The 24,234-nt window shown below is 42.9% G+C and overlaps 1 protein-coding gene across 9 annotated transcripts in view; it reads right to left on the bottom strand.

Annotated features, from left to right (window-relative positions):
* Nucleotides 1–24,234, bottom strand: part of ERAP1 (endoplasmic reticulum aminopeptidase 1) — a 144,131-nt gene that overhangs the window by 14,098 nt on the left and 105,799 nt on the right. For 3 of the 9 annotated variants that reach the window (XR_011525259.1, XR_011525260.1, XM_008534156.2), the window contains exons 1-10: nucleotides 20,878–20,986; nucleotides 14,702–15,245; nucleotides 12,814–12,952; nucleotides 10,071–10,205; nucleotides 7,082–7,202; nucleotides 6,142–6,296; nucleotides 5,677–5,790; nucleotides 4,142–4,273; nucleotides 557–688; nucleotides 330–401 (exon numbers count right to left, since the gene is read on the bottom strand). Coding sequence is in view for 5 of the 9 variants with exons in the window: in XM_008534156.2 (XP_008532378.2) it covers nucleotides 330–401; nucleotides 557–688; nucleotides 4,142–4,273; nucleotides 5,677–5,790; nucleotides 6,142–6,296; nucleotides 7,082–7,202; nucleotides 10,071–10,205; nucleotides 12,814–12,952; nucleotides 14,702–15,228 (1,527 nt within the window). In the remaining 4 variants the exon portion in view is untranslated. Of the gene's footprint in view, nucleotides 1–329; nucleotides 402–556; nucleotides 689–4,141; nucleotides 4,274–5,676; nucleotides 5,791–6,141; nucleotides 6,297–7,081; nucleotides 7,203–10,070; nucleotides 10,206–12,813; nucleotides 12,953–14,701; nucleotides 15,246–20,849; nucleotides 21,277–24,234 lie in introns of those variants that run through there. The other 6 variants (XR_547140.2, XR_011525261.1, XM_070569617.1 and 3 more) reach the window with 5 other exon arrangements.

The following is a 24,234-nucleotide window of genomic DNA, read 5'->3' as shown; positions in this document are numbered from 1 at the left end:
CCAGGGAAATGACTGACATAGTCTGACTGATACAGCCCTAATCTCCCATAGAAACATGGCACAAATTCACTACTTTATAGAGAGTGAAGCCAAAAAGATTAGTATCAGTGAGATGTGTTACGAAAGAAAACTGTGAAAACCCCTTGTGTAGATAATTTTTAAGAAAAATTGTAAAAGGCTGTCAGTCTGGTATAGTTTGAAGGTAGTCTTAAGCAGAGTGAGGGTGATATAAGCAAGGATCTCAGAATGTTTAGCACAGAGCTATCCTTCAACGAATACAGAGTAAAAGAATGTGTGTAGCCATAACACATACAGATGTAAAAACTTACTGAGGATGAAGATGAATGTTGACCTCTAGAGCAAAAGCCATCCATCCTTTGTGCACCATCTGTAGGGCAAATCTAAAACCCGAAAATAAACACATCACTCTCGGCTCTGTAGAGAACACTCCTGATTCTTCTCAGAGGGATTATTACGGTGCAGGAAAAAAAAAAAACCCCAAGATAAGATAATAAGCCTGTCAATCCCAAGTGTAGAGACACACAAACATACTCACATTTGCCATGCTATTCCACAGGTCCTCATTTTTTGTGTTTTTATAGCTATACTTCTGGAGATACTGGACAACACCACTTTTAAATGCATCAGCACCAAGATAATCCCTTAGCATATTAAGAATACAAGCTCCCTGAAAAAGACAGTATACATAATTGTTAGCTAGGTTTTGGTCTTAATCTCATCTACCATCACAGTCTATTTTGGAATAATTCTTTTAAAATGCAATTATAGTAATGTTTTTAATGTCTGGCAATTTGTGAAACAGAGAAAGTGAGTTGAACCTGGAATTGTCTAGGCAGGGGGATCAGACATGACTGTTCATGCTCTTAGTCCACTGGGGCCGTTATTTTCTATCAGTAACCAAGCCTCCCCTGGGGCAAATTAACATCATCTGCCAGCTCCCATTATTCACAGGTGAGTGGACAATGGTGCAGATTAAACACTGGACCTTGAACCACCATGTGGCTTTCCCACTGCCACTGCAGGGGAGGAGTTGGGAGAGGTAAGTGTAAGAGGTGGAAGCAGAGGTGAGTACCAGGTAAGGAATCATGGAGCCCCAACAGCCTTGAGCACAGAGGACTGAGAGGGCAAGAGTACCAATGACAAACAGAGCAAGAGAATTCCTGGATGTCCTGTATTCCTGTATTAAGAGCTCTTTCCCCTCACTCCCATTACACGTAAATCACAGGTCACAAACCCAAATGCCTCCAGTGGCCAGACAAGCGACGTAAACAAGAGAAGTAGTCCAAGGGTAAGAAAAATGCTTTCTCGTTATTTTCCCGCTGTACGTTCCTTTTTAATACCACATTCTAACCAAGAACTCTCTCTCTCTCTCAATGTACCACCCTCTTTTAAATCATCTTTGTCTGAGAAATCGTGATTCCCTCTTCCTAGAAAGCCCTTCCTACTTCCTTTCTTCCTGGAAAGCCTCAATTCATCCTTTAAGGCATAACTGGAAATCTCATCTTTTAGGAGAATTTCTTCGGTCCCCTCAAGGTGGAGGTGGTCTCTGTCTCTCTCCCTCTCTCTCTCTCTCTCTCTCTCTCTGACTCTAGGGGATGGTGAAGTCACTAGATAGGCAAAGCCTGAATCCCTGAATGTCTACATGGAGTGCATATCACTGCCAATAGGAGTGGTATATTATTTTTTAATTTGTTTTTATTGAGTATAATTGACATATAACATTATTAGTTTCAGGTGTAAAACAATGATTTGACATTTTATATTGTGAAATGATCACCACAATAAGTCTAGTTAACATCTCTCACTATATATAGCTACAAATTTTTTTTTCTTGTGATGAGGACTTCTAAGATCTACTCTCAGGAACTTTCAAATATACAATACAGTATTATTAACTATAGTCACCATGCCATATATTACCTCCCCATGACTTATTTATAACTGGAAGTTTGTACCTTTTGACCCCCTTCACTCATTTTGCCCACCCCCCAAACGCTTGCCTCTGGCAACCACCAATCTGTATCAATGAGCTTGTTTTTTAAGATGGCACATATAAATGAGATCATACATTTGTCTCTGTTGGACTTATTTTGCTTAGCATAACACCCTCAAGGTCCACCCATGTTGTCACAAATAACAAGATTTCATCTTTTTTATGGCTGTGTATATATTGCATTTTCTTTATCCATTCATCTATTGATGGACACCTAGGTTGCTTCCACATCATGGCTATTGTAAATAATGCTGCAATGAACATGGGATTGCATATATCTTCGAGTTATAGTTTTTTTTTTTCTTTGGATAAATACCCAGAAGTGGAATTCCTGGATTGTATGGTAGTTCTATCTTTAATTTTTAGAGCAACTTCTATACTGTTTTCCACAGTGGCTGTACCAATTTACATTCCCACCAACAGTGCACAAGTGTTCCCTTTTCTCCACATCCTCACCAATATTTGCTTTTTGATACTACCAATTCTAACAGGTGTGATGTGCTGTCTCATTGTGGTTTTTATTTGCATTTCCCTGATGATTAGTGATGTTGAGCATCTTTTCATGTACTTGTAGCTATGTGTGTGTCTTCTTTGGGAAAATGTCTGTTCAGTTCCTTTGCTCACTTTTTAATCAGATTGAATTTTTTTTGTTATTGAGTTGTATGAGTTCTTTATGTTAACCTCTTTCAGACATGTGGTTTACAAATATTTTTTCTATTCCATAGCTTGCCTTTTCATTTTGTTGATGGTTTCCTATGCTGTGCAGAAGAAAGTTTGATGTAGTCCCACTTGTTACTTTTGCTGTTGTTGCTTGTTTTTTTGGTGTCATATAAAAATTTGTTGCTAAGACCCATATCAAGGAGCTTTTTCCCTATGTTTTCCCCTAGGAATTTTATGGTTTCTCGTCTTACATTTAAGTTTTTTTGTGTGTGTGAGGAAGATTGGCCCTGAGCTAACATCTGTCGCTAACCCTCCTATTTTTGCTGAGGAAGACTGGCCTTGAGATAACATCTCTGCCCATCTTCCTCTATTTTGTATGTGGGGTGCTGCCACGGCATGGCTTGATGAGCAGTGCCTGGGTCTGCAGCCAGGATTCAAACCTGTGAACTTAACCACTATGCCATGGGGCCAGCACCTCATTTAAGTGTTTAATCCATTTCAGGTTAATTTTTGTGAGTGGAATAAGACAATGGTCTGATTTCATTCTTTTGCATGTCCAGTTTTCCTAACATCACTTATTGTCCTTTCCCCATTGTATATTCTTGGCTCCTTTGCTGCAAATTAATTGACCATATATGCATGGGTTTATTTCTGGGCTCTCTATTCTCTTCCATTGATCTATGTGTCTGTTTTTGTGTCTGTTTATATGTCTATTTTTATCTCTCCTGCACTATTATGGAAACATCCAAGCAAGAAATACTTTTCTGTTTGCTACAAATAAAACAGCCAAGCATAACAACAAACCACACATTCTCTGCCTCAGAGAGAAGACAACAGAAATGGCTGGGAATGAAAGGGGAAGTGGAAAAGCAGAACCTTGATCTCACAAAGATGGAGCCATGACTTAGTTCTAGTCTCCATTGCCAAGGGAAATACAGGCCCAGTATGACCAGAATCCTCCACCCTGACCCCCACCAAGAGAACCCGGAAATCTGGCTTTTATGTAAAATCTCCCAATTACTAAATGCTGGCAACAATTCCCAATTCTGTTAGTAAACATGTTGTGCAGGACAATACTTTGTGGTCAAAAATACAAACTGTCCCTGAAGGCACTGAAAGGTAAGCTACACAAGGGCAGGAATGTTCGCCTGGTACAAAGTTGATGCTCAATCAAGACCCATTTGTTGAATGATAAATAAATTCAGGCCATGAATTTTCAACTTACAGTAGAGTAAATGAAGAACTGAGCATAATATAATCTTTAGGATAACAAGCCAAACTGCAAGTTAGGCCTAAAAGTATGAACTCCAGCCAGCACGGGTCAGAATTGAAGGCATCCAATCTGGGTTGCTCCTTATAAAGGGAAGCCACCCCATAACCCTACCTATAACCCTACTTATAACCCTACCTCCATCCCAGTATTTACAAGTTTAGTGTCCAAACCATACCCTTATAATCCCATTTTACCTTTTCATAGGAAACATCATCAAACATCTCCCGAATCTGAGCAGGATTCTCCACAGGAGTGGACACAGGGTGTGAGGAATTTAATGCGTCAACCTCCATCGCACTAAAACACTTACCAAGGAAATAATCTTCCTATGGGGACAGAAAAAAGACATCACCACCTGTGATTTATATTTAGACCAAAATTATGCAAGTAGGAAGCTTTGATCTGGGATAATAAATAGGATTATGCTTCAAATTTCTAGTCCAACCTATTCCATATTTACGGAATTTAAAAAATAAATACAAATTACTGTCTTCTAAACAATATCCAAGAAACAATGATTTTAGGTAAACATTTTAAATTTTGTTCATCTTAAATACTTATCACTTTAGAATAAAAATTTCATATTAACTTAAAAACAAAACCATTACACCTACAACCAAACAGTGCCAACACAAGAATCTAAAAGGAACAGTGATTGCAAACATCTCTAATAATCAGCTATTTTATTTTATTTTATTTTTAAAGATTTTATTTTTTTCCTTTTTCTCCCCAAAGCCCCCCGGTACATAGTTGTATATTCTTAGTTGTGGGTCCTTCTAGTTGTGGCATGTGGGACGCTGCCTCAGCGTGGTTTGATGAGCAGTGCCATGTCCGCGCCCAGGATTCGAACCAACGAAACACTGGGCAGCCTGCAGCGGAGCGCGCGAACTTAACTGCTCGGCCACGGGGCCAGCCCCTAATCAGCTATTTTAAAGTGGAGAAATTTAGCTTTAAAACCATGTAATGAAAGAAAAAATAATGGAGAACAAATTCCAACTATAACCTGATTTATTAAGGCATGTTACCCAATAGAATAATATGCATAATCATTTTTATTATTAAAGATTATGTGGAAACATAGGAAAATATTTATGATCCATTGCAGTGTAATACTCATATGTACATTATAACTATGTGTAAATTATGTGTACAGGAAGAAGAAAAAGAAATGAATATGAACAAAAGAAAATCATAGTTGGGTAAAGGATTGTTTTTATATAAATTTTCTTTTTCATTCTACTGCATGTGATTTTTACAAGTTAAATGCATGATTTTTAAAATAAAACATGTAGAGTTTCCAAAACATTAAGTTTGTGACCCATGAATCTAGGTCCATATACAATCAAATGTGCAGTTACCTTAAGCATAATTTGATTTGGCAAGTAGGATCCTATTGAAATAACAGCAGTCTTTCCTACTACTTCCTCAGTGACCAGCCTGAAGGTTGGGGAAATGATATGGAACAGACAGGCTGTCATTATTTCTATTTCGTTGACATTAAGGGAGGACAATTAACACAATCTCATAACAATCATAGATTTGGAGATAAGCCTTTGAGATATGTCTTTAAAGTTTACCAGCATTTTGGAAATCTAATTCATATTTAAACTCCCAGGGAAGTTACTAATCTATGAATTCTATAATCAAAGATCAGTAAATATTTTCCAGCAACAATGTACAAAACAACAGATTAACCTAAAATGTAAAAAAATAAGTAAGTACTTCTTACAACTTTCAGTTCTGGATGGGTCACACTGACAGACACGTACTCCATAAACTTGGCAAATCCCTCATTTAGCCAGAGATCATTCCACCATTCCATAGTGACGAGGTTCCCAAACCACTGAAAGGGAGACATTACCCAGATTATTCACCTTTCTATGGAGACTGGATTATCTACATAGCCATAAACATAAGACATTCCGAAGGAAATATATTTTATATGTAGAACGCCAGTATATGAATTTTAACATATTAATGGAAAATTTTATCAAAGTAAAAAGAAAAACCTGTCAATATGCATTGTAAAACATGGTACCTAATGCTTTAAAGAAATAATTTTTCCTGTGGGGAAAAAAGAAAGTAAAAATGAATCCATACAATTCAAATATCAATATGAATAGCCTCGTATGTCCCATAAAAGCAATACATAGTTTAACTACATTTTTTAAAAAGTATGATTGAACTTATATACCTGGTGGGCGAGTTCATGGGACACAGTCATCGTGATGCCAAGCTTACTTGATGCAGAAGACTTTTCAGCATCAAACAACAGAGAGGATTCCCGGTATGTGGTCAGTCCCCAGTTTTCCATAGCACCAGACTCAAAGTCAGGAATAGCAGCAAGATCTTGGGAAGGAAACAAAACTCTATTACCAAGCTCTAAGCTACACATTACCCAACCACACTAACCTTCAGAATGGAATGGGTGTAGGGATCACAAGAAAAGCTAAGCTGTCCATGCAGAACTGTGGAATTCTAGACCGGAAGACTCTTTCAGAATGGAGAAAAAGGGGCTCAGTGACTCATCCAGAGTCACTTGGCTGTTGTGTGACAAAGTCAGACTTGGGTCTCAGGCCTCCTGATGCCATTTCTGACCATCTGACAAGGAGTTTGGGGACTGAATAATCTTAACAATTGCCTCAATAATCTACTCGACCTTGGATGTCTAAGATCCCCATATACTTAAAAACGCAAACACACAATAGTTTTAAGGGCTCATGTTAAGAAAGAAAATGCAGATTTTCTTATGCTGTATAAATTTATTCATTCAAAATAATTTATTGAGCATCTTTGATGTTCCTACAAAATATGTGCCAATAATGGAAAAAATGCAGCCTCTGTTGTTTACCGTCTGCCCACTAATATAATTGGATTTATCTTTAAAGTCAGAAGGCAAAACTATCCCCATGCCACATGCCTCTGGGACCATATCAAGATCTGCTTCTACCATCATTAGAAAATTATTGCATAGATCATGGGTGCGAAAAATCAACCCAATGGTTGACACATGCCAGCATTTTTATGACTTGACAGGCTGCTCAGACAACCGTGGGGATGACAATTAGGAGGACAGACTCTCTGGCTGGGGTCATTAAATGCCGCAATTTGTAATATCTGTGCAAAATCTTTACCTTGTTTGGGTAAGGGATATGGAATGTTGAAATAATCCTCATAAAATTCTAGAAGAGTCACCGCAGTATCCAGTGCATAATCTGCCTGGTTTATCTTGTCTGGCACAGCATAGATGGAAACCTGAAGAGAAAGGCACGAGAAAGTTACTCATATACCATAGTGGCTTCTCTCCACAACTGTATAGGAGACTTCACACTGTGGGACATGGTTGACAATATTAAAGAAGACAAGTGGAAGCTCTATTTCTTATATTATGCCAACTATGTTCCTGATCAACTCCCCTTCTGAAAACAACTACAAAACACATGCAAAATATGGGGTTTTTTTAGGGCCCAACCCAGTGGCATAGTGGTTAACTTCACACACTCTGCTTCGGAGGCCTGGGGTTCGCAGGTTCAGATCCCAGGTACAGACCTATACACTGCTCAAGACACGCTGTGGTGGCATCCCACATACAAAAAAAGAGGAAGATTGGCACAGATGTTAGCTCAAGGCCAATCTTCCTTACAAAAAAAGAAAAATGCTTTTTAAATGTTTTCATAAGATAGTGAAAAAGTAAAGAAGATTTAGATGCCAAAAATGAAGTGACAGTAGGATCCTCAGAAGTCAGCAGAGCACTGCAGCCAGCTTTGGCCCTGAGGACACTAGCCTATACAAATGGACTTGAGCTTTGGTTTTCTGGGCGTTGAAGAACTCAGGGGATGGGAGGCATATACCAGAGCCTGCCCAAGGTGGGAAGTTTAACAGGAGATGCACCCCTGCATAAAGCTGGGCCCCAGAGGACCACATCCTCACTGTAGGGTATACTAGAAATAAGCACCCCCTTCCATAAGGAGATTGCAAGGGACAAAATGCCTTATTCAAACCTTGGTATTTTATGAGGGAGAATCTCCCTCCCTTATGCTGAGAATTTGTAGCTAAAAGCTAACCCTAATGCTGTTTAGCAGCTGGACTCACAATAACCAGGTGGTTTAAAAATCCGAAGCCAATAATTTAATTTAAAGTGGTCTCTGGGCTGGTAACTGCTCCTAGTCATCTGACAGGAGCAAACACAAATTCTCTCTGGAAGAACCCACCATCAGCTCGGGCACTGTAAGTTCACAGCCATAATTCACAAGATACACAAAGGAACAGGACATGGTGAGCAAGAGGCAGCAGAAACAACATACCAGAGAACTGGATACCCAAAGACTTTAGATGTGGCAATGACTAGACACAGAACATAAAATGTATGTTTAATGTGCTTAAAGAAATAAAAAGACTAAAAATATTAGTATGCAAAAGGGGTGCTGGGACCCAATTCCAATGTGCGTAGGGGGGTGGCCCCACCATACCACCAAACCACCACCAAGCAATTCTCCGACACCAGCTGGGTGCCCTACAATTCAACTTCATTCTGACATTATCTACCTGGAGAGAGCATCAGATTCTAAAGATTAAGGGTTCTGTCCTGCCAGACTGCCTCCATCGTGACTTAAGGTGCCAATTGCAAGTCCAGGTTGTCATTTGTGCTTCTGGCCAAGAGGCTATAGATTGGAAGTTCCCGTGACACCCTCCTTCAGTTCTATTAATTTGCTAGAGCAGGTCACAGAACTCAAAGAAACATTTTACTTACTAGATTACTGGTTCATTATAAAAGGATATAACTCAGGAGCAGCCACATGGAAGAGATGCATAGGGCAAGGTATGGGGAAAGGGCACGGAACTTCCATGCCCTCTCCGAGCCCCGCCACTCTTCCAGCATCTCCATGGGTTCACTAATCCGGAAGCTCTCTAGAACCATCCTTTTGGGTTTTCATGGAGGCTTCGTTACACAGGCATGACTGATTAAATCATTAACCATTGATGATTGAACTTAATCTCCAGCTGGAGGTCGGGGTGGAGGGTGGGACTGAAAGTTCAACCCTCCAATCACAGGGCTGGTTCCCTGGCAACCAGCCCCCAATCTTAAATTACTTAGGGGCTTTCCAAAAGTCACCTATTTAACATAATAAGAGACACCTTTATTGCTCTCATCACAGAAAATTCTAAGGGTTTTAGGAGCTCTGTACCAGAATTGGGACAAAGACCAAATATATATTTCTTATTATAAATCACAATATGACGGTATGGAAGAGACATTATAAAAAGAATCATTCATAAAGGATTCACAAAAGTGGGCAAATCAATGGGTAGGTGTTTTGCTGATAGCTTAACTGCTGAACTTAGATTGCTCCCTACATCCAAGTCTCAAGCATCACCTGCAAATCCCCAGGTAAGTAGAGATATCTCCACAAAGGTAAGAAGCCTCAGCCCTATGGGAACAAAAGGCAATTTAGCAGAGAAATCCTAACTACTCAGGCCTCATTGAAAACAAGTACAAATAAATGAGGTATCTTCAAATAAAGTGTCCCGCCCCTCCTCTCCAAAAAACGTATTTGCATTCAGAGCCACAGCATACAGTTGTATAGGTTGTTGACTACACAATGGTACCCAGACAAGGGGCAAGTACTCCTTGAAACAAGATCATTTTCTCCAGGATTCCAGTATTCCCTGGCCTAAATGCTCCTCCCAGAGCCATTTAACCCTCCAAGCAGACTCTCCATGTTACTTCCTTCCCATGACCAGAAATTCCTTGCTCAAATAGTCAGTGACATTCACTTCCAAGTGCAGAAAGTTATAGTCAGACGCAACCTTAGAAACCTTTGCAGGATCTAGTCCGACTTCACACATTTTAACATATAAACTAAGTTCAAACAGGAGAAGGGCAAAGGTCAGAAAGCCATTAGTGGTGGAGCCAGGACCATGAGCCAGGCCAAGACTTTCCACAGGTTTTTGTTACTAAAAATCACTGTAAATATGAGCATCTGTGACAACAGCATAACCAGGCTTCCAGGATCGCCTGAGAGTGAGGGGGTTCCCAGGATGTGGGACTTCCAGTTTTAAAACCAGATCAGTCCCAGGCAACCAGGACAAGTTGGTCATCCTATGTGACAATGACAAGTTCACCTTGACTCCGCTCTTGGTCATCTTGCTGACAGACTTAAAATCTGAAATAATGAAGGCCACCAGGTAGGTGCTCATCTTCACAGTGACATCAAAGTGGTCTTCTATGAGTCCTTCAGCAACAGTGACAGATTTAACCTAAAATCAGAAATCACTTAAATCATCAAATAATCCAATTATCCAATACATTGAAAACATTGTCTGAAGCGAAATTTTCTAACTACCAGACACAGTACTGAAAATACATGGCACGACATTTGTGTGATTATTTTAAAATTTCTCTTTCCAGTATCTGATTGTAATTTAGATATTAAGCCCAAATCATTCTACTCAATTTTTTTACTGAGATATAATTCATATACAATAAATTCACCATTTTAAAGGAAACAATTCAGTGTTTTTTTATTATATTTACAGAGTTGTGCAACCATCACCACTTAACATCTTTTAAATAATCCAGATGATGGCAAACTGACTCATATTTGGTACATGACGATGGATAACACGGATGGCACAAAGCCAAACTGAGATTGCTGGTTTTTCGAAGATGTAGTCCACTTGTCCTTAGACACAGGAATGAGAATGATCCGGAAAGGCAAGGTCTAACTTGTTTTCTACGCTGGGCAAATACGTAACCATGCACAACCCAAAAAGAGCAAAGAGCTTCTATTTTCCTAAACAACTGAAAGTAACCCAGGCCTGGGCCTGCCCCTGCAATGCCTCTCCAAACTCTGATTTGCTTCAGGGGAAGCAGCTTTGAAGTGCGATCGGGGAGCAGCATTGCAGAGTGGGGTGGAGATGACAGAGGTCCAGTCTAAGAGGCCTGGTCCCAAAGAAGAAAGTCTAAGACCTCAGCCAGCAGAGAGCACTGGAGCAGGATCTTGGAGAAAGGACCAGCCAGAAGTAGCCTGGGGGATTCCATGTTAACACACGCATTTTTCCCGTAATCTTATTTCCACCCCTAGTTCTGTGCCCCCTCTTGCTTTTTAATACCCACCAGCCACCAGCTATGGTGCTGCTGGTCATCTTTTGGTCATTCAAAACCTGACTCTGCTAGCCAATCTACGTTTACTCTTGAAGGACCCCAAATTACTTTATCTTTTTAAAATATTTCCTACCCACCCCTAACCAAAATTTCCATTTCTGAAGTTGTGCTAATTATTAGGAAAGTAAGCTAATTAAACTAATTCAAATTTAAATGTAATTAACTGCTGCCTCAAACACTTTGATGTTTCAATGGAATATTTGCTTTTTAGTCTCCAAAAAGATCCTTTGAGACCCCATGGTCCTTCCCCTCAACTCCATGTCTGCAGCCTGAGCTCAGGTCAGTCCTATTAGATTTCCACCAAGGGGAGGGCTTTCCTGTCCAAGGGGCGAGATTACATTAGAGATTTTCCTATTCTCAATCCTCGATATCCATAGATTTAGACTCCAGCATCTTCCTGAAGCCTTGGGGGCTCCAGGCCTTCCCCTGGAAGCCTAGGAATTTCTCCACCAATTTTGTTTAGCTGGCCCTTATTTCCATCCCATCCCATCCATGTAATTCTCTAATTAGAGAACTCACTCCCGTCCCAGGAAGCAATACCATAACATTGGAGGAGGGAACTATAATCTGGAAAAGCCTATTCTCTACCTCAAATTTATGTTAGGAAAATGGTATCACTGTTTCTTGTCTTTTCATATACAAATGTAGGGGAGGGGCATAGGGCAGACAAAAGTCCTCGGCTAGTAGGGATTTGCAGAAGGGTGCTTTTCACAGGGGTCGACCCTCTCATGGGCCCTGTCAGAATCTCGTTTGAGGAAGGGATCCTTCAGGTATTCAGCGAGGGATATAAAGTTTTAAAAGTTGAGAGGTACTGTACTAGAGGTTGGCCTGTGGCTCTCTGTATCCCTTAACACTAAGATATTCCTCCCTGGTCAGCACAGGGATGAGGTGGGACGGCCTTCAGGACTCTGGGCAAAGCCTCTTCCCCCCGGAGTCTCATCCACAGTGAGCGTCTCTGAACAAAGCATGTGCGGGCCTCAGGAGCTGGCATGCCTTGGCTGCTGATACACAGCTCAGCGATGCTTTTTTAAGCTACCAGAATCATAGGATAATGGCACTTGAGTAGTTTTATTCATTTGGCATGGTCATCATCTCACCACTTTTAAAAATCAGAGACAGCACTGTCCACATTTGTGTCGGAGTTGGAAGATAATGGCTTCTTTAAAGGGAGCTGAGGTATCTGTCATTACTTACCCTTAGTACCATAATATTCTTAAAAGATTACTTTATTCTTTTTCTATCAGCCCAATTTCAAGCATATAGTTACAAACTGTATAGTTAATATTAGTATATGGTACATAGAAATTATAAAAACTAACTGTATTTATTCGACAAAATGTTCTCTTTAAAATCCTTTTCAAAGATTATATGAGAAAATTAAGATGAAAGTGCTTTGTGAAGGGCACTCTCTTTTAAACCTGACCTGAATTCCTATGGAGTTTCCCTCCCATCAGCCCTGATGACCTGGAATGTCACTCTTACTGAAATCTTGCGTGTTTTTAGGGACAATTGTTTTCTTTAACTACAAATAAATTGTTGCTTGAAACAAAAGCATAGGTTGGTAATGAAAGAAGAGTTAGCTATCTGTCAGGCAATAAAACAAAACAGGTGATCCTCCTGTTAACTCTCACTGGGGTAATGCAAGTCACAGCGAATCAGTGGATTTCTCCTGTGAGCAGATGGACAGGAGTTCAGACTCACCAACGGCATGTTGGAGATGGCGAGGTGCCTTGGCTCCCTTCTGATCTTGACTGAAAAACTCGCTTTGAAGGCAGGTTCATCAAAGCAGGGAAAGGCCATTCTGGCTGCAGTAGGTTCAAAGTGTGTTGACGCAAGTATCCTGAAATTATGGCAAGCGAAATAAAAATATACTAAGAAGCACCAGGGACTCTAAAATAGGTGTGTGTTTGTTTTTAATTCCTACAGTTACCATAAAATTGATAGATTTCACTACTAAAAAAATCTATTATATGACAAAAGCTACTATAAATTAAGCTAAAAGACAAGTAAACTGGGAAAATTGATTAAAAGATATTTGACAAAGGGATAATAGCCTTAACCGATAATAAGCTCTTAAAAATGAGTAAGAATATAACCAGCAACCAAAGGGAATAGGAGGCACGGCTCATAAACAGGCAATTCACAAAAGAAGAACCTACAAATAGTCAATAATCTACCCAAAGCTGCTTGACTTCCTTAATAATCAAAGCAATATAAATTAAAGGGAGATATCAGTATTGGTTAGAGGTGAGGAAAACAACAGAGGTGGCAAAAGTTTGTTAACCCTTTGACTTAGCAATTTTACTTCTAGGCATTTATTCCAAAGAAATGATTTTAAAAGATGTTCATCAAGTATTGCTAATGCTGAAAAGTTGGAAACAACCTAATCTCCAACCATGGGGGATTAAAGAAATCAATGTACAAACATACATTTTAATAAAGTCATTAAAACGATGTATAGTGATAGTCATCCATATAAAACATCTGAGCATATTAAAAAAAACTCTCCCATGTAAAACAGAAAATATAGCTCCATTTACACAAAATAATGTGTATGCATATCCAGAGAGAAGTCTAGAAGGATAGTCCCCTAAAATAAACGTAGTGATTATCTCTAAGGGCTACGACTGGGATAAATTTTACTTTTTAAAAAAGTTCTTTCTGGTAGCATCTGAATTTTTCATCACAAAAAAATATATAGAATCAGAAAAATGTTAGTATAATCAACTAATGAACAAAATTTGATTTTAAAATTTAGCATAAAATCTCCCAAAATAAGTCGCCTCCTTAAAAACAGAACTAAAGCAAGGGAGGTGAAGATCCCTAAAAGAGTTTTAACCGAGAGAAAACTATTTCTTCTGTTAGGCTGTTATGGGTTGAATTGCATCCTCCAGAAAGATATGTTGACGTGTTAATCCCTGGTAGTTGTGAATGTGACTTCATTTGGAAATAGGGTCTTTGCAGATGTAATTAAGTTAAGATGAGGCCATCACGTTGGTCCCTAATCCAATATTACTGGTGCCCTCATAAGAAGAGGGAATTTGGAGAATGGCTATGTGACAACAGAGACAGAGACCTGTGTGATGCAACTGCAAGCCAAGGAATGCCGAGGACAGATGGCCACCACCAACCAGGGAGAGGCAAGGAAGGATTCTACTCAGAGACTCAAAGAGAACACTGGCCTGCTGACACCTTAGTTTTGGATTTCTAGCCTCCAGAACTGCGAGAGACTAAATTGACGTTGTTTTATGTCACCCAGTTTATGGGACTTTGTTATAGCAGTCCCAGGAAACTAATGCATAGGCCAAGAAAATGAAAAATGTTTATTATATCCCAGAGATACAATTAAATAAACAAATGGGTATTTACTCTGATAGAGCTGGAGGAAAGAAAACTGGTTAAAACAGAACCAAAAATGAGGTCCAAAAAACAAGGAAAAAACTACTGGCCATTTTGAACTCTAGAAAGAAGATGCAAAACTAAAGGAAGAACTAAAGGAAAAATTCAACAATCAAAAGAATTTTAAAAGACAATCGAGCTGAAATACTAAATTTAGCATTTGGAGTTTAAAAAAAAAGAAAAAAAATACCTCACTTCCCCTTCCTTGGTTCTGTAGGTGCTTTTATAAAATCCATGGAAAGTCTCAGAGAGATTGCCAGCATAGTCGATGACAACTGTGTACGGGAGCCCCACGACCAGAGGCTCAGGAGCCAGAAGCGCGATTTGCTCATGAGACGGGTATTCCAGGACTCTCAGCGGCTTTTCAGACTGCCTCTCTCCAGCTCCCTTCCTCAGGGTGGCCCTAGAGATCTGCAGGTGGTGACTGTGCAGGATGATGGCACTGGTGGGCTGGCTGGCCCTGATTTCTACTTCCGTGGTTCCCTCGAAAGTCAGAGTGGTGAGATTTGCATGGATCATGAGATTGTAATGAACTGGGATGACACGCTCAGGAAGCCGCATTTTATCCCAAGGAAATGGTGTCCCATCACTAGCTTTTGGAGATATAGTTTTACTTCTCTGACACCAGGAAGGAGTTGACACAGTGAAAAGAATCATCAGTGAGGAAAGTAGAAATGACATGCTTGCAAGGGGCCATTTGATGGACAGAGATACCATCTTCTTGCTCAAAGTACCTAGTGGCACAAACATGTAAAAGAAAAAAAAAGTCATTAAAATATTATCAAGACAGCATAATTTCAGAATGTACCCACTCAGAATTAGCAGTCATAGATACAAACTTTCAAAACTACTAGGTCTTTTCCTGAAAGTAAAATTACCTTCCTTATGTTATTGATTCATAGAAGAAAGAAGTTTATGGTTATCAACAATCATTAACACCTACTAAAAAGCATCATTGGCCTTCAGAGTTTAAATTAACTCCATCAGTCAGGGGTCTTGGTTGAAAGCAATGAACAAGCTCTGGCTGAGGATACTGAGTAGCTCACTAAAATGGGTCAGAGGATTGCCAGGACATTGAGGAAACCAGGCTATGAAGCAGGCAAAGATGGACATCAGAGAAACATCTCATCAGGTGACCATTCCCCACACTGGACCTTGGAGGAAGCCACCCTCCTGCCTGGAGATCAGATGTTGACACCACTATAGCCCCCACGAGAGTGAGATCTCCACTGCCCTGCAACTTTGCTTTACTTGTTTCAGCTTCAAAGTCCCACCTTTCAACTCCGTTGGTCTGAGCCAAGGTGGATGTCCACACTACCAGGTAGGGAGGTGGAGAAAGCAAAATCTGGACTTTGCAGTTTCTACAGTGGGAGACAGGCCTTGCTCCCCATCAGGCTTACAAAGTAGAGAATTCCTAAATCATAGCAAGTGTAGGAAGGAGCCTTAGATGCTGAGTAGCAATGGAGAGAAAGGCCAGTATCCATAACAGTAACCTTTAATAACAGTGGTGTCCTTGTCAAATTGTCATGCCAGAAGCTAATTTAATATTTATTTAGCCAGGAATGACTTAAAAAGTTTATGGTGACCTTCAATACATTTTGTGACCAACACATCCATCACCTAGATGTGTCTTACAATCATCCAACAAGTATGTGTCGAACACCTGCTGCATACAAGGCTGTGTGCTGAGTACTGTGTGGGATACAATAACACGCAAGACACAAATCGCACCCTCAAGGACCTCAAACTCTGGAAGGGAGAAAACATTCATACACAGGTAATAAAATACAACACAGAAAGCGTGGAATGTTTTAAGAATAATAACAACAGAGAGGGCTGGGAGAGAAGGGAATGTTATTTCCACTGGGAGGGAGTGACTGGCTGCAGAGTGACTCTGCGAGGCCTTCATGCAAGACCAGCATTTGAGTGTGGTCTGGAAGGATAGGTTGGATTTGGAAATGAAGGGAGGGCATGAAAAGCATTGCAGGTGGAGCAAGCCAGGAGCCAGCATTTCCAGAGCTAAAGCACAAAGGGAGAACGTACAGGGCTGCTAGGGCATGGGAAGGGATGGGAAGGGAACCCCAGAAGAACGTGATGGAGAGTGATTATTCACAGGCAAGGAAAGCAGTGACTCCAAGATTACGCTCAAAGCATTCTGGGAGACATGCTGCAGACCATATTTTGCACTTTATTTTAAAGGCCATGGGACAAAAAAGGAATGTGAATTTTAAGGGATTTGGCAACCCACGCCCCAAGAACCAAGCATACTTCTTTCTCTCTCTTACACAAAGATGCTTCTCTAATGGGTGCTTGCCAGGAGGGGCCCCTCTCAGGGGAGATCAAGGAATTGACCCTAATTCCCTCAAACTCCTCTGGCTCCTGGACATTTGGATCAGATGAGAAAAGTAGTAATGTTACAATGAGGACCCCTCAAATGGTGGTGGTACATGGGATTCCCCCTCTGTGTCGCTGGTTCTCATCTCCGTCTGCATATTAATGTAACCAGGAAGCTTTTTAAATGACTGATGCCTGAGTCCCTAATTAGAACAATTAAACTGGAATCTATGGTGATGAGATCAGGGCATCAGAATTTTTTTAAACACTTCTCAGAAACTCTATTGAAGAGCCAGGCTGAGAACCTCCTAGGTAATCCTTGCCAAACTCTGGTCTTATCCCTTGAACCCTGTGTGGAAGCACACTAATTCAAGGTAATACTGATATGTTCTCCCCTACCCGTCACTCTCCATCCTGCTCCCTTCCCAAACACACAGTTAAAGCTACCTACTTCTCCTTTCTCCACAGGGCAATCTGCAGGCTAAAGAGAAAGGATACCAAAACAGTTGAGACAGTCAACCACACAGACACCATAATCCCGGTTCAAAAGGCACCACCCAGATGAGACAGAAAAGAGATGTGAACAGGAAGAACAGGTTTCTTTGGTTTTTCAGTTTCTTGGTTTTTTGTCTAGGAAACTAAAGGGTGCTTCCAGCCACGGAGGATTGGAGCAATTTTGAGGAGAAGAATAAAGTGTAAACACCAAAATGGTAAAGAGTTCCTGCCCCCATCTCCTCAGGCAGAATCCCGGGGCTGGGGAGGATTGATGGATTTCTCTGGAAGTTGGGAGACCAGATGTAAAGGGAAGTTGTGTGATACTTCCACTTGGAATTTGTGATGGCAGTATCTTAGCAGGTGCAGCCTGTGCCCCAAGATGGTAGAGAGTGCAGTGAAGGTGGCAGGGTCAGATTTGCGGGGACTCTGGAAGCCCCTGAGTATTCTCCAACAGCCCAAGAGGAGACCTGAAAATTCCAACTGGTTCTGAGCTGACAGTAAAGCCCACGGGCTGCTGAAGGGGTTGGCAGTGGGACCTCACATCAAAGGCTTTACAGGGTTGAGTTCATGAGGGGAGGGGCCAAAAAGAACATGGCTGTGTCTCAAAGGAGGAGGCAGTCCCAGGAAACCAAAATGGAACAGGTAATGTAGACAGCCTAAATGTAAGAATACATGCACAAATATAACTATAGCTATATTAATAATAAATACATATTAGGCTTACAGTCAGAAAAGAAAACATGGCTTTGAGTTCTTGCTTCGCCACCTACTGTGTGACCTTGGGCAGGTTATTTAATCCCAGTTTCATTGTCTTCACGTGTAAAATGAGATAATAATAGTAATACCTCTCTCATAGGATTGTTGTGAAGATTAAATGGGTTAAAATATTTTCAGTCATTCAACAAATACTTATTGAGGGCCTATTATGTGCCAGGGGGTTTGCTGGACACTAGCAATGCAAGACAGCACAGGTCCCTGACCTCAAAGAGCTTCTAGTGGGGGCGGGGGAGGGGATTTTCAACACATTTACACAAATATATATATATACATATATATGTATAGTTACCAACTGTGATTAGGGCTCTTAAGGAAAAAACATACACATACTGGAAGAGAATAACAGGGCACGTTGATGTACACTGGGGGCTCTCTGAGGATATTTTACCTGAGATTTAAAGAACAAATTCAAGTTAGCTAAGAAAAGAGGGAGAGGGAGAGTTGTCCAGACAGAGGGAACAGCAAGCATATTTGTAGGCTCAAAGGCAGTGGTGAGTGCTGGCTATGAAGCCCAGTGAACCTGAAGCACAGGGCGCAGCAGGCAAGATGTGCCTGGAGAGGTGGAGAGGGGCCAGACTCCCAAACAGCCTTGTAGGCACGTTAAGGATTTTGGACCCTATCCTAAGCACAATGAGAAGCCACTGGGTTTTGAGCTAGGAGGTCTCAAGAACCAGTTCTCACTTTAAGAAAATCACCCCAGGGGGCCCGCCTGGTGCCGTGGCAATTGGGTGCACACATTCTGCTTCAGGCGGCCTGGGGTTCGCCGGTTCCAATTCTGGGTGCGGACATGGCACCGCATGGCAAGCCATGCTGTGGTAGGCGTCCCACATATAAAGTAGAGGAAGATGAGCATGGATGTTAGCTCAGGGCCAGTCTTCCTCAGCAAAAAGAGGATTGGCAGCGATTAGCTCAGGGCTAATCTTCCTCAAAACAAAGGAAGAAAAAAAAGAAGAAGAAAATCACCCCAGTTGTTGTATAGTGTGGAGCAAGAAAGGAGCAAGAGTGAAGGCCAAGAGACCAGTTAGAAAGTAGTCGAGACAAAGTAAGCTAGAGACTTGTACTGGGTGGTATCAACAGAGAGTGAGGGAGGGGGAGAGGAGGAGACAGAAGATGGATTCAACAAGTATCTTTAGGATAAAGGAGAACTGGGGGAGAGGGGGAGGGAGCGGACATGTGGGGATGGCTGCCAGGTTTCTAGAACCAACATGTGAGTAGTCATAGGTGCCATTTATTGAGATGGAGAAGACCAGAGGTGGAACAGATGTAGAAGGGTGGAGAGGAAATCAAGGGGTCATTTTTTAATGTGTCTAATTTGTGATGTCTGTGGTAGATCTCCAAGGGCAAATAGCAAGCAGGCAGTTGAATACACAGGTTTAGAGCACAGAGACAAGGCTTTAAAGGATTCTGTGGTACCTGACTGTATTCCTTTAAAGTTTTAAAAAGTATCTTCCTTTGGCATCTAATCTTTCTAAAGCATCTTTCACAATGTTGTCGGTGAAAGTGTAAGAGGAACAGAGTAAGTACCTAACTTTAACTTCACAGCCAGGAGGAGTTCAAGATACTTGAGGAACCTTAGCTAGACTCCTTTAGTGATTCTGACTTGTCCCACCCACACAGGAAGTCAGAGCTAACCAGTCCCCGGCTATTTCACCCTCCCCTTCATTGGGAAACTAGGAAATGTGAAATCTATCATAAAGAGGTAATAAACTTTCTTCCAAAATGTTCTGAACAATGAAATTAACAAGCACTGATAATAGCTTGTCACTGCTGGTAAACAATAAAAATGTGGAATTAATTCGATTTTTTTAACATACTAGTATCTTGATATTTAAGTCCACCTGAAAATGTGCTACATATCAGTACAATTCCAATCCTTTGGGAAAAGAGACAATTCTGGGCAATTTTGTTAAGTATTTTTTAAATTGTTGACCACATCCTGAGTTGAGAGCGAATACTCTGGGCATTTGGTAGAAAAGAGAGCGTTTCTTCCTAAACCTGCCTACACAAAAAACCTCCACGAAAACGGAAAGGAAGTGTCTGCTCTTCTCTTTCCTCATGAAATTAACTTGCAGGCCCACCTGGAGAGTAAGATACCCAGATAGTAAATTTTAATTTGCTCAAACACGAGAGCTTTATCTGAATAAAACCCAGCTAGAGCCAGAGTGAAATGAAGACCGATGATGGCAAGAACAGGAGAAATAGAGAATTGATCTTGAGGACACTTAGGACGCCGATCCCACAACACCCCCACCCCAGCAGTAAACCAAAGCCACGTTCATTTTTCTGGCAACTGTCTGCAAGGTGCCCGACTTGGCCGTCCCCCGCCCCTCTACTTGGCCCTGCTGCGGAGTGTGGGGGGACCGGGCGTCTGGCAGGAACCCAGCCGCGAGGCGGAGCGCAGAGGGAGGCTCCCGCCTGCCGGCAGGACGCGGCGGCAAAGCGCGGAGCAGGCACGCTGGCCCGCGCCCCCAGGCTGCTCCCCGTGGAGAAAGACCCGAGCGGGGCTGGGCGGCCGCCGACCCCGCTGCCCTCCCGGCCGATTCCGGCCCAGGCCCCACGACTCCCGCGCCCCACGTCGCAGCCCTCTTGGCCATCCTCCTCCCTGCGCCCTGGCCCTCGGGCCTGCCCGGCGGGAACCGGGAGGAGGCCGGGTCCGCGCCCTTCTCCAGCCGCGCAGCCCCCTCCGCGCGCTGGCTCTGCAGATGGGCGCGCTGGGGATGAGCGCGCTGTACCTGGGGGTCTGGGACCCAGCCGGCTCACCCTCGCGCCGCCGCCGCCGCCTGCCTCGCCAGCCCCGGGACCGAAAGTGAAAGTGGAGCCCGGGGAGCGGCAGGCGGGTGCGAGGGGCGCTGGGCCCGAGCCCTCGCGGCAGGCGCAGGGGAGCCCCAGGCTGAGGCGGGAGCTGGGGAAGGAAACCCGGGACCGGGGCCGAGCGAGGGCCACCGCCGTTCCCAATACGGGAATTCACAAATGAGGGCTGCAGGCCAGGGAGGCAGCGGGGTGGCAATACGGCGGGCATCAGGCGGGGAGGAGCACCCCTTCCTGAAAACGATCATTTTCTCTGCGCGTGTCTTGGGAGGTATTTTTTTTAATGGTTGGCCTTTGGCGCAGCCGGGGTCTGGAGCGTAAGGAAGGGGCCGCCGCTCCTGGAGGAGAGCCCGCCGGCTGCACAGGAGCTCGCTTCTCCCCCAACCTGGACGGGCTCGACGCCTGTTGGACCCAAGGGTGTCCATCATCTCGCTTCTGCAAATGGGCTGAGAGCCCTTGGCCCGCCTCAGAAAGAAACAGGAATCCCCAACAGTTTTGTCGCTGCAAAATGCTGACCACTCTGGGCTTTTAGTGTGGAGGGGTCCCGCTAGGAGACGCAGCGGAGGAGGAAAGAGATATAGATGGGTCTGGCACTTCCCACCGCTTCTAAGGGACCCCAAGGATTTGCCGTTCCCCACATGAACGCGTTCCTCCTGCTTTTTCAAATCAAGTGACCATTTCTGCACTCCCCTTGGAACATTAACACTGGATGAAATATCCAAAAATGCCCGTCTTTAAACAGTTGAGGGTAAAGGAGGTGACAAGCCAAGAAAACACAAACGTTCTACTTCACCAGAGGCTGCTGGGTGGTGAGGGGACCGCGGGCTCTCTGGGACCTTTTTCTTACTACCCTCAGCCTTTCTCCTCCCACTTCCTTTATTTCTTTTTCCTCCCCAAAGCCCCAGAACATAGTTGTATATCCTAGTTGTAGGTCATTCTAGTTCTTCTATGTGGGATGCCCCCAGCATGGCTTGATGAGCAGAAGCCCTGCCAGGTGTGCGCCCAGAATAGCGCTGGTGAACCCCCACGTGGCCAGGGGCCGCCCCTCCCTCTTCCTTCATAGCCTCTTTCCCTTTGAGAACTTGGGGTTCCAAGTCACTGAAACAGTATTTCTCAACTTTTTTTCCTCAATCTTATGCCTCCTTTTGAAAAATATAAATTTTATTCTGCATATTCTCTCCAGTCAAGGACATTTTGTGATATAAAATCAGCAGCCTGCCCCCAGGCCCAACCAGGGTGTGATCAAAGGAAGTTTTTTCGCTAAAATTCAACCAGAAACAAAGGCTTTGCGATCAGGTAATTTGTGCACGTTAGCAGCTGTGGTAGGGCTGTCAGTGGACAACAGTAGTCTCCAGGGCTAGTCAGTGAGTGATCCCAGTTTGCTCAGATGAGAGCTTCTTGTCCAGTAAACCCATGGTTTCTTTACTTCTATATTTATATTTTTGAATGTGATCGTTTTGTTTTAATTTCTAATACAATTTTTTAAAAAATATTTCTTGAAGGCCAGGATGGAAGGAGCTGAATGCACCGAGGAGACTAGAGGCTGCTCTACTGAGAAGGCGGGAACAGGAGGGTTGCAACATGAACCTGGGCCTGGCCCAGGCACCGGAGATGGCAGTAGGGAGAAAGCTGACAGCGCTCCCACCTCTAGACTGTTCTCTTACAAGCTCTCCCTCGCTCGGACTTTAGACTCAGTTACTGGCCATGTTTCCTTCTTCAGAGTCCAAGTGCACTGCAAATAAAGCAGGAAGACGGAGGGTTTGGCAGCATTCCCTTCTAGTTTCAAAGCTCTAGCAGGGACACGAGGGATGCAGCGCTTGGAGAGAGGACTTTCAACTTGAAGGAGTCCTGGTTCTAGAGTCTGGGCGATCAAAACTTAGCAACTACCAAGCTTAGAAATAGTATCAGAGGGAAGCCGACAGAAAGAAAGGCACCTAGGTTTATAGGTCACTTACCAGCTGTTAGATACTGTGCTAAATGCTGGTCATATGCACGTGTGTGTATAATTTAATCTTTTCTGCAACCCTGCAATGTAGGTGTTATACTTTATAGAGGAAAAAAGTGGGAGAGGTTGGCAACCTGCTCCAAGTCAAAGAGAAAATAAAAAGTGAAACCTAAATTTGAACCCTAGGTAGGTCTGTTGACTCCAAAGTGCATGTTTCCCCCCGAAATCACAGCTTTCTCAGCTGGCTGTTATTGTACCGCCCATCCCTCCTTCACCTCACCCTCATTTCGCACGTACAGCTAGCTTTGCTCTTTTCCAGCCAGCCTCTACGAATTTCCTGTCCGAAACAACCTTCCGGGAGCCTACAGATTTCCTCCCAGGGGATATTAGGTTACACCACTGTAAGCAAGTAACCCTGAGACATGAGTAGTTTAAGAACACAAAACTTTGCTCCTCACTCAGGGCGCACAGCCAGTGTAGACAGGCAGGGTGTTCTGCCCTGCATGGCCACTCAGCACTGAGTGACAGAGGCTAGTCATCTTGTATGTGTATCAGTCTGACCTTTTTGGCCTTCTGGATCAGCATGACAGGAAAGAGAAAGTCCAGAGAGTTAAGTGTCAACGTTTCCCCACCTCAGCGCTAAATAACACACATCACTTCCACTCACTTGTCACTGGGCAGAACTAGCCACACAGTCTTCTGTGAAAGCAAGGAGAGGTTGGTAAACACTAACAATATTGTCTACCACACGGTGTCAGAGGGTCAGTTGAGCCCATCCGCTTCAAAGGCTTCTCAGTGTCCTTAGTTCCAGATGTGAGCTAGGAGAGGGAGGGAGTCCACCTCGGGTCTAAGCCATTTCAACACTGGGCTATTATTGAGCAATTTTTTCTTATATTGGATTCCAGATTTTGATCAAGTGCTATTCAATTTTGCTCTGATTGATTGAATCAGTTTTGTGTTCATTAGCCTTTAGCCAATTAATGTGAACATTTGGCTCATTTCTCCTCCTTTGCTGCCAAAGTTGCTGCCATTTTGATCATATTACTACTCTCCTTTTCGATATCAAATCTTACCCAGAATCATGATGTAGAAAACAGACAAAAGCAGGGCTGCTCTGATTAAGTGGGACAGCCCCACCCATTCAGTCCTTGCCGGCTGCCCCCAACTCCATCCCTTTAGTCTCCCCACACACACTGTGGTCCCCAAGACGCCTACACAGGCTTCTAGGGCCCAGAACTCAATTTTTCAAATGCCAACTTAAGAAGGAATAGCAATGATCCTCGTTCTTGATAGTCTTGATAAATAGGATGACACTTTTTTTTTCCTATGTGCCAAATTGCTGGACAGCCCTGCTCACCAAAATC

Source organism: Equus przewalskii, chromosome 13 (assembly GCF_037783145.1).
Source record: "Equus przewalskii isolate Varuska chromosome 13, EquPr2, whole genome shotgun sequence".
In the NCBI taxonomy this organism is placed as follows: domain Eukaryota; kingdom Metazoa; phylum Chordata; class Mammalia; order Perissodactyla; family Equidae; genus Equus; species Equus przewalskii.
The sequence above is the reverse complement of the archived record's forward strand: the minus strand, read 5'-3'. Positions and strand labels throughout refer to the sequence as shown.